Source organism: Elaeis guineensis, chromosome 12 (genome assembly GCF_000442705.2).
Source record: "Elaeis guineensis isolate ETL-2024a chromosome 12, EG11, whole genome shotgun sequence".
NCBI classification, from domain to species: Eukaryota; Viridiplantae; Streptophyta; class Magnoliopsida; order Arecales; family Arecaceae; genus Elaeis; species Elaeis guineensis.
Window position 1 is genome coordinate 10,949,203 of NC_026004.2, and position 10,272 is coordinate 10,959,474.

A 10,272-nucleotide genomic window follows, 5' to 3' on the forward strand; every position below is an offset into this window, starting at 1 on the left:
TCCAAAGCTTTGCGAACTACCTGTATAGCTTGTCTCTATGTGGCTGCTTGGAAGCCACCGCAATCTTGTTATCTCAAGATTACTTTAAGTGAAAGTGATTGACAATGGAACTCTGAAGGATCTGGCTTCATCATCCAAAAATTTAGTTGCTGTTTTGTGGCTGTAGGTGGTTTTCAGATAATTAATACTATTGTCCCAATGGCGGAGTTGTGTGGAGCATGGGACGGACCCGCATATGCTACCATGATGCAACGAGCAACCTAAATCAGCATGGACGGTGATCGAAAATCATGTTCAATTGGTTGTCTAAATTGGACGCCCATGTCAGCAAAACTCATCTATGCTTTTGGAGATGGCATCCATGCTGAGCTCCGTTGGTAGCACTAGGTGACTCAAATGGGATCATTATGATAATTTTAGGTTGTTAGTATCCCTCTTCCCAAAGTAATTTAGTTCCTGATGATCTAAGATTCCTGGAGCCATAATTAATTTATTTGGCATGCTATGGGAATCCAAGATCACGGATCATGCAACGTTAAAACTACAATACGATATATTCTATACATTTTGTAACGAGTAAATAGAATTTTTAAATAAATCATAAGAAAATACACATGAACATGAATCAAATTATTAAAGCCTATTATTTTTGTTCAATTCAATAAGACCAAAAATTAATCAAAACTTGTCAAAGTAACTCTAAGGGATTATTAAACCTTCCTAACAAGAAGAAAATTTTAATAAGATTATCAAACTCTTCACAGCCAAAAATTTTTTTATTCCAAATATCAACATTTTTTATATATATTTTTTTCTACTAGATTGAAGGACACTTTTGTCTCCAAATTTCAGCCTAACGACCTCAAGGATAAGTTTAATATTACTAGATTGCATGGTGTTTTTAAGAGTCGGGGTGATTTAGGTTTTTGCTACAGAGGATCGTTGGAGTGTAAATAAACATGATGATCTTATCATCTCTACCTACATTATTATTAATTTTACGATGATCACTTTATACTAAATGTCATCTTTGAGGTGATCTATGTTTTTAGAAAATCAAACAATGCAGCTAATTGGGTAGCCACCCATGTGGCTAATCACATAGAGAGTCATTTGGGATTCCCTTCAAATTGATCCTAACTTAATCTTGAATGAACATGCATTAATATCAAGATGATGATTTCAATCTTAGACTTGTGGTCACTTAATTAGTACTGATCATATTAGTCTATATCTTAATCTTAAATGCGACAGAAAGCTTCTGATGATTGATCCAAATTTCGTTATTGCATTAGGTTTAATCAGAGAAATGCAATCTTGGATTTTATGTTACTTAAGGGGAGTTTTATAATATATTCATCTTTAAAAGGAAAAAATCTTTGTGAACTACCCAAATTGGCTAGAGCGGAGTAAACAAAGTGGAGAATCTACTAGTATAGCATTCAGCCTTTCTCATCTCATAAGAAATATATTTTAGAAGGCCTAGCTTCTATAATATCCTAACGCTCCTATACTACAAATGAGAATCTTGAGGCCTACCTACTTCTGAATGACTGATGTTGGATGGATTGACTACAAGATTGGATTGTCGATGCTGTCATGCCTGATAATAATGATCAGACAATAGCGCAAGAAGTTTCTCAACTTGCTTCACAATCTTCATTGAAGAGGTCTCTGACTGCTCGACAAATAGCCTCCAAAATATGGCCACTTGGCTTGTAACTCTCGAACAGATCTTGCTGGCTCTTATCCAAATAGATCTTGAACGATGAGACTAGATCATACATTAGACTGGCCATTCTCTAAGAAGACCTTACCTGATCCTTTATGAGGCTTGAACCATTTTGTACTTCAAAAATAGTTACTCCTCGTTGAGTTTGGGGACTACATCCTGCTAACCCAGCCTGAGACACCTACTAGTCGTTAGCGATGCTGCTAGTAGGGCTCCCATATAGAGCAAAGCTTGATGGATGTGCATGATATAAAGAAAGCCCACAAGATGCTTTTTAGATTTACAAACTCAGGCTAACCAACTTAAGGAAAGATGTTCTAGAATTGTAAAAAGTGAAACTAATGGGTGCTAGAGAGGGTCGAAGCATGTGAACATTATATGGTGGAGATAAGAAGTTTGAAATGTACATGTGGCTGATTTATGATGCATAGGGTGAGGAATTGAGTATAATATAGGAAACATATAAATTGCATTTGTTAGGACAAGTAATAGGGAAAAGTGAGAAGGTATGGATATGTATAGCATGAACTAAGAAGGCCCCAATAACTACTTAGGTTTATGTTAGAGGGTTTAGAAAGAGGAGCCAAAGAACATCATGACATGAATAGACATTGTGAGAAGGGATTTGAAAGAGAATGCAATGGCACGGGGTCATTAATAGTAAGTAATTTGCTAAAGAGATAATAAAGCCGACCCCACTAGTTGTGAGTTCAAGAAAGGCTGGTCCCATTGGGACTCTATTGAACCAAAACTATGGTAGACTCGTAAGGATCTCCTCCGACACTCGCTTTCTAAGCTCACGAGTCAGGCTTGGTGACTTAGTTAAGCCTTAGACTAGAGAGGCTTCTTCAGACTCAAACTTCACTTCAGAGACTTTGGAGGATCCTCAAAGTCAGAGAATAGCTTATATAGCAAGGGCTAGAGCCTATTACGATCAGCATCTTGGGACGTGCAAGAAAATTTATTGAAAATAATTGCTCGCACGTCCAGAAAATATGATGTGATATGATGAGATGTGGATCTCATGGTTAGAGAGGCCACTCCGCCGCTGTGGATCAGTTGTCGTCTCATCATCTATTTTCATCTTTTAATTAATGTTATTCTTTAGTTACTTTTATCCTAGCTTGATTTCTTAGCCAACACTTTCTGAGGGAGCAGCATTCTAGTAGTGAAAGTCTTTGAAGGTCTAAGGCATAGGACCTACTGCCAATTTTTTATCCTTTCTGATTTGAGTAAGTGGCACACCTATGAATTGATCTGGCTAGACATCTTGACTCAACTTTCTTGCCCAAAGAAGAGCAGCCAACAAGCCTTTTGGCATTCTCGGTGGGCTGCGGGTAGTTACTTCGATGCCGCCTAGATGATGCTCATCCACCAAGCTTTGCTCTATGTGAGAGCCCTACTAGCAGCATCACTAGTAAGTAGTAGGTGCCCCAGGTTGGGGTAGGAGGATGTAGTCCACAAACACAATAGGGAGTAACTATTTTTGATGTACAAAATGGTTCTAGCCTCATAAAGGATAAGGTGAGCTCTTCTGAGAGGATAGCCAATTTGATATATGATCTAGTCTCACTGTTCAAATTCTATTTGCATGAGAGCCAACAAGATCCGTTCGAGATAGTTACAAGCCAAATGGCCACTATATGTTGAGCAGCAAGAGACCTATTCAATGAAGATTGTGAAGCAAGTTTAGAAACTTCCTACACTGTTGTCTGGTCATTATTATCGGGCATTACAGCACGACAACCAATCTTGCAATCAATCCATCCAACACCAGCCATTCAGAAGTTGGTAGGCATAGAGACTCTCATTTGTCGTATTGGAGAGTTAGGATATTATAAAAGCTAGGTCTTCTAAAATATATTTCTTATGAGAAGGGGAAGGCTGAATGCCTATTTCCTGACACCATATACCAGAGCAAAATATAAGTAAACAAATAGAAGATTAAACATTGGATATGAGAGCTAACAAAGGTAATAGGTCTTGGCATACTCCGTCAAAACCTATCCACAATGATCATAAGCCTTGTTTAACAAGGTTGCAGCTCCTTGAAATAGCCAGCATCGAGGGGTGTATTCGATCTCAACTACTTCCTCACCAATGCCGCCTGTTTCAGCACCACATCATAAACCTTCAGCTTCGAAGATATCGCAACCTCACCTGCCAAATTTGCTGCTAAACTTGACAATATCGGGAAATTGCCATTCTTCTCAGGCTCAAACGTGACACATACATACTTTGAATCCGCATACAGAGCGCATAAACTCCTACTGCGCCTCTTCTTCTGCAGCCTCCAATCAAAACTTGGACTCAGAACCTTACCAAGAGTACTTGAAGTGTCTGAAAGTTGACATTCTTGAATTGCCTCGAAACTTCCGAGGCTAGCTAAGATATGTACTGGTAACACAACCAGTATCCTCTAAATTGGCATCTAAATTACAGCAACCGCACCGAGGGCCTAGAGAGTTCTATTTTTACTTTAAAACCAATCCTCTATATATAATAACCAAAATAACCTTGCTTTAGAACAACAAGTTCCAGAGGACTCTCTAATCAGATTCAAAGAATAACTTGCCAGATCCACAAATGCCTTTCAAGTTGCATGTTTATAATCTGGATCCCCTGAAAAGGCCATTTGCACTCAAGCCCTTTTCTTGAAAAAGCTAAGCTCTTTGTTCGGTGTATTCTCTCAAAGACAACATACCTGCAAGCAATTCTCTTAGAAAGCATGCAACAACAAAAACTTTGAAACCACATACTTGGTCGATGAACCAAATACCATTTACAAAAACTTCATAGAACTCTTATATTCCTTGAACGAGTGCCATAAAAACAGAGAATATGAGCAGAAACGGGGAATGGGTTGGGTACTTCACAAAATTCAGAATCTTCGTGATTGTGTTACAACAACACAAAGCGGAAGACGACTATAGCGGACAAACCAATTCTTAATAGTTACACTCACCAAAAATGAAAAAAAACACTCAAGCAAATGACTGTCTTCAACACACTAGGAAAGTTGCAGCTGTCATCATAACGCTAGGAAAAAGAAATCAGAAAGTCCAATACAGAGATTCAAATAATTAAAAAAGAAGGTAAAAATGCCGAGTGCAGTGATCCCATTTTCCTGGTAGACATTCCCATCTCAACCACCTGTTCTACGAGCATTTGTAACTGCAAAAAGAGGAAGCGAATACGAGATCAACAAAATACATGCTAGCAAGTCTAATTGTGATGGATAAATTAAAAAATGGAAACAAAAATGTAATGGAAGGAGAAATCACCTTGCATAAGAGAGGATGCTTTAGCAGTTGTTCGATTCTTCTGGTTCTTCTAATTCTTCTCATTCCTCTATATGCATTTTGAAGGTGGGAGGGTCCTTGGTATACCGAATATGTGATGGCCTGCGATTTGCAGGCAAATACTCTTGGATCGTGACCTGGGGGATCGGCTGAATGATGGGCCAGTTGGGGCCGTCCTTGAGGAAGGTCTTGAGGACTGGTAAGCTGCATCTTAGTTGAAATTCTTTAAGACTCTGCATAGCAGTCGGAGCATTTTGGAGTAGCTCCAATAACCACTGTGGGAGGCGCTCTGTCTGTCCATCAGCATCGGTGGTGGATGTCTCTGTGGAAGAAGATAAACGTACTTCCAAGAATTGCAACTTATCAAGATTCTCCACGTGCTCCAACCTCGGACAATTCATTATTCTCAGAGATTTTAATGAGGGAAGGTTCTTAATATCTGGAAGAGCTCTCAGCTTGGGACATTGATAAAGCACCAATTTCGTTAGACGAGGCAGCAACTTGGAGGCTCCTCTTTTTTCTTCACCAACCCCCTCCATCATACCAAACGACCATTCTTCCCAGTTCTTCAACCCATAAAATTGCAGCTCTTCAAGCTTGGGAAATGAAGTCGCTGCTGACAATGCACGGGGGCCAAGAAATTCAGGTCCGATAGTTTTGATTGCATATGCTGTCACAATGCAAAGGGATTTCAGCTGGGGCAACAGGCCTAGTGGAGGAAGAGATCTCAGCTTGGGACATCCACCAAGACCCAACTTGCTGAGATAAGGCAGCAACTTGGGGGCTCCTCTTCTTTCTTCACCAACCCCCTCCACCATACCAAACGACCATTCTTCCCGGTTGTCCATCCTGCAAAATTCCAGCTCTTCAAGCTTGGGAAATGAAGTCGCTACTGACGATTCACGGGGGCCAAGAAATTCAGGTCCGATGGTTTTGATAGAACGTGCTGTACCAATAAAAAAAGGGATTTCAGCTGGGGCAACAGGCCTAGTGGAGGAAGCTGCGGACATGATTTGCAATCAAAGAGCATTATTTTCGTCAGGTTAGGAAAGGAGACATCCAAGGAAGGTGACATCATCCAGCTGGGAAATCCACTACCAAAGAAGTTACGAATCTGAAGGTTCTGTAGGTGGGTGGATTGAGGAGAAAGCTCATTGTAAATCTTGTCAATTCTCTGGATTGCAAGTGCTTCTGCGTCATCTTCAAGAAGGTGTTGGCAATTCAAAATCAGTGTCCTCAGAAAGTTGCTGTTTGCAAGTACTGGAGCTCCCCTTGGTTCTCTCCTGTCCAATCTGTTTATCTCCAGGAATCTCAGCTGGGATAGAGATTGTAGCTCCTCCAGATCGCATCCCTCATCATCTTCCGCGCCTCTTCTATCATCATGGCCGATCACAAATCCTCGAAAATAGTTAAGATGTTTTAATTTGCCTATTCCTTTAGGCACATGAGTTAATGGAGTTCCTTCGAGACGAAGGCATCTTAGATTGCACAATTTGGTGATGGCCTTAGGGAGAGTATGCAAGGATTCACAACCTGATAGGTTCAATACCTGTAGGAGTATGAGGCATCCAATGGACTCCGGCACCTTCTTGATTTTCGTCCGGTCAAGATCTAAATATCTCAGATGCAAAAGATCTCCTATAGAGTTTGGAAGGCTCTCAAGACTCGTGTCATTTATGGTTATGATTCGTAAAAACCGGAGTCTCTCAAAAAGTTCGTTCTCTATCATTTTTGTCCTGGGACTCCTTCGGAGCATTAGAGTCGTTAAACACTTTTGTGGTTTTACTGCATCAGGGACTTCTACCATCTCCTGTATGTTTACCATTGACAAGCGACGAAGTTCAGTAAGAGGGTTTTTGTTAAATGATTGCTCATATCCCGTACCAAAAAGATAGCAAGGGAACGTAGCATGTCATGCATCGTGCACCAAATGTCATCCCTATCACCATGTAAAAGATTCCTCCAAATTAACTCCCTAAAATAATCCTCTGCTACATCCTCCATCAGTATATCTCCTTGTGTTGATTTTATAAAACCTTCTGCCACCCAGTAACGAATGAGATCCCCCCCATACATTTTACATTTTAGAGTCCTCAGGAAACAAGGAGCAATAAAGAAAACACTGTTTGAGATCAGAGGGTAAATCTTCATAGCTTAAAAATAGAGCTCCTGGGAGTTCTTCATGAAGTTGACTCATGGACCAAGCATCACTTTCGAGAACCTTATTCCATTCTATGGTGTTTCTATCCATCGACCTCAGAACCCCCGCAATGACCTTGACTGCGAGAGGAAGACCATCACATTTTTCAACAATTTTAATCCCGATTTCTTTTAAACCAGAGATCTCCTCCTCTTCATCATCATCTCCAAAGACATTCTTGTGGAGCAGTTTCCAGCAACTGTCATCATCCATTTTATTGACGTGGTGGATATCTGCTCCAATATTTCTAGCAATGTTTGTATTTCGAGTAGTAATCAGGATCTTACCACTAGCTGCTGCATTTTCAATGGCATATCTAAGCAATTTCGCCCATACATCTTTCTCCCATACATCATCTAATATAATAAAGAATCTTTGTGAAAGTGTGGAGTAAAGGCAGCGTATGAGTTCCTCCTTAGTTTCAGCCTCCCCATAATTTCCACCTGCCTTCCTAATTATATCTTTCAGCAATTTTATCTCTGAAAAATCCTGAGAAATACATGCCCATACCCGTATAGGAAAGTTCTTTTCTATCCTTTCATCATTGTATATCTTAGAAGCAAGAGTCGTCTTACCAATTCCACCCATACCAACAATCCCCAAAATTCGGTATTTTTTATTATCTTCTTTAACCAAGGACTCCACGAGACTCTGGGTATCATCTTCAATTTTTGTCCCTACGATATCAGACTTGATTACAATGGAAACAGTTTGACGGGGATTTACTCCAGTCACTCGAGCACTTTGCTTAGTGTACTCTAGTGCGGGAAACATTGATCTATCCTCTTTAATCTCTTTTAGCCTATCATTAAGTTCTTGAATTTTGTCACCAATTTCATGCTGGAACTTGAGGTAGCCAAAGGAAAAAAATGATGAAGATGAGGTGTCGCGTACCGCTGATGTGGAGGGATGATTTTCCGACAATATTCTTGTGATAACCCGGCCCAATTGAGGCCCAAAACCAGCTCAAAGCCCACTCGAAAGAAAAAAAAAAAAAATCCTATGAATCCCTTATTAGGCTATCTTCTTCACTTTTAGGGACCTATGACTTTAAATCAGGTTAGAGCCGAAGGGAGAGATTTATTGGACTGATTATCAAATCGGTCATTTCTTTATATTATATAATTTTATTAAAAAAAATAAAATTCATTAATAATTTAATATTTTAAATAGGACTGTCTGATTCTTTTAAGGAAGATTAAAAGGTTCTGGACGATCGAGGTAAGTAGATCTTATGCTCCTTATTTATTTTTTTAAATGATCATATTTTTATGCAAAGAATTGCTATTGATGAAATCATAATTTTTCATAAAATAAGAATCGACATATGTGATATGAAAAAGCATATTTTATTATGAGCATTGATTTCATGAATATGTCTTATGAAAATAGTATGATTATGAAGCATGAATTTCATTATTTTTCCATCTATGTATATGTATGCTTTAAGAAAAGATATAATGATTTCAAAGGCTCTCAGATGGCTATGAATGAATCCCTTCGGGAAGGTCGACATCCGGAGCTAGCATCCACACGAAACATGGCCCTGCCAGCGGGTATAAAGTTGGCACATGAATTAAGAACTTTGTCGATTAAGAAACATGGCCCTGTCACAGGTATAATAGTGACCTTAGCAAGAATGTCTTTGAGCAATATTTTGAAACATGACATAAATACATGATGAAAATGATTTACGATTCATAATTGTGAAATATACATGATTTATGCATGCATGATGAGCTTATAACTTGTTTTATTATATGCTCTATGAAATATTTATTTTTGTAATAATTGTTATTTGCTAAATGATGCATTATCATAGAAAACTTATGCTTGATCCGGTAAGGAAGCGGAAGTCTACTTACTGAGCTAGTGTAGCTCATATTCTTTTTGTTTTCTCTTTTATGTACAGAGAAATAAGGTTAGGATCGGAGGAAAGAGAATCCAAGCTTGGAGATCAGCAAAGCAAGTTTAGAAATTTTGCTCTAGGAATTCAGTTTATGTTTATGGATTGAAGACATTATGAATTTTAAGACTTGAATTATTTTATCTCTGGATTTAGATGCTCTGAACCAGTTTTGGTTTAATTAAATAATTGAATTGAACTTTATTATTATCTTTATTTGTGATACACCTGTCATTATACTTAAGAAGATGAATTTTGGCTTCGTGTTATCATGGGTCCATCCCTTGGTAGCATGGCCGTGTTATGTCCCGGATTTGGGGTGTGACATTTTATGGTATCAGAGTCAGGTTTAATCAAGGATAGAACTTAAAACCTAACAGTGAGTAGCTAGGTTATGCATAGTTAGACTTTGACTTAAATTATTAACTGTACTGTAACTCTGTTATAAAATAACGTAATAATGATTGACATTTGAATAGGAAGCGATGAGCGATAGGGAGGGCGAGACTTTGGCAAATATGGCCGCTAGGACAAGAGGAACAAGAGTAGCAAGACTGACGTCACGAGGAGCTGACAATCAACCAGCTGAGCGGGCTCCTGACGCACCGGCCACACAGGCAGACATTGCTGGTGTATGTCAAGTGGTGGCTCAGCTTATTCAGCAGCAGGCACAGACTGCTCCTCGACCGACATTATCTATGGAGTCATACTATGAGAGATTCAGAAGGCTCAACCCACCTCTATTTGAGGGTGGATCTGATCCTATGGCTGCAGAGACCTGGATTCGAGAGATGGAAAAGATGTTTGATGCCCTACAATACCCTGAGAATGTGAAAGTCCGATTAGCCATTCCTATGTTAAAAGGAAATGCCGAGTTTTGGTGGACTGCAATAAAAGCTGCCTATGGGAACAATGATGATCAACTCACTTGGGAAGAATTCAAAGAGATATTTTATGACCAGTACTTTTCGGGGACAATGAGGTTGGTAAAAGAAAATGAGTTTCTAGCCTTAAAGCAAAAGGATGATATGACGGTGCTAGAATATGCTAACAAGTTTAATGAGCTAGGCCGCTTCTGCCCCCAACTTATGGAATTCGAAAGGAGTAAAGCTAACAGATTTGAACAAGGTCT

At 39.2% G+C, this 10,272-nt stretch overlaps 1 protein-coding gene across 1 annotated transcript; it reads right to left on the minus strand.

Moving 5' to 3' along the window:
- Positions 1–4,513: 4,513 nt before the first annotated feature.
- Positions 4,514–9,375, minus strand: LOC105055236 (putative disease resistance protein RGA4). The gene is given in 6 exon segments (XM_073246374.1): positions 4,514–4,906; positions 5,017–5,983; positions 5,986–6,909; positions 6,912–7,116; positions 7,118–8,199; positions 9,369–9,375. Coding segments are annotated over 5 exon segments (3,126 nt in total). The 3' UTR covers positions 4,514–4,906; positions 5,017–5,075.
- Between the last annotated feature and the right edge of the window lie 897 nt (positions 9,376–10,272).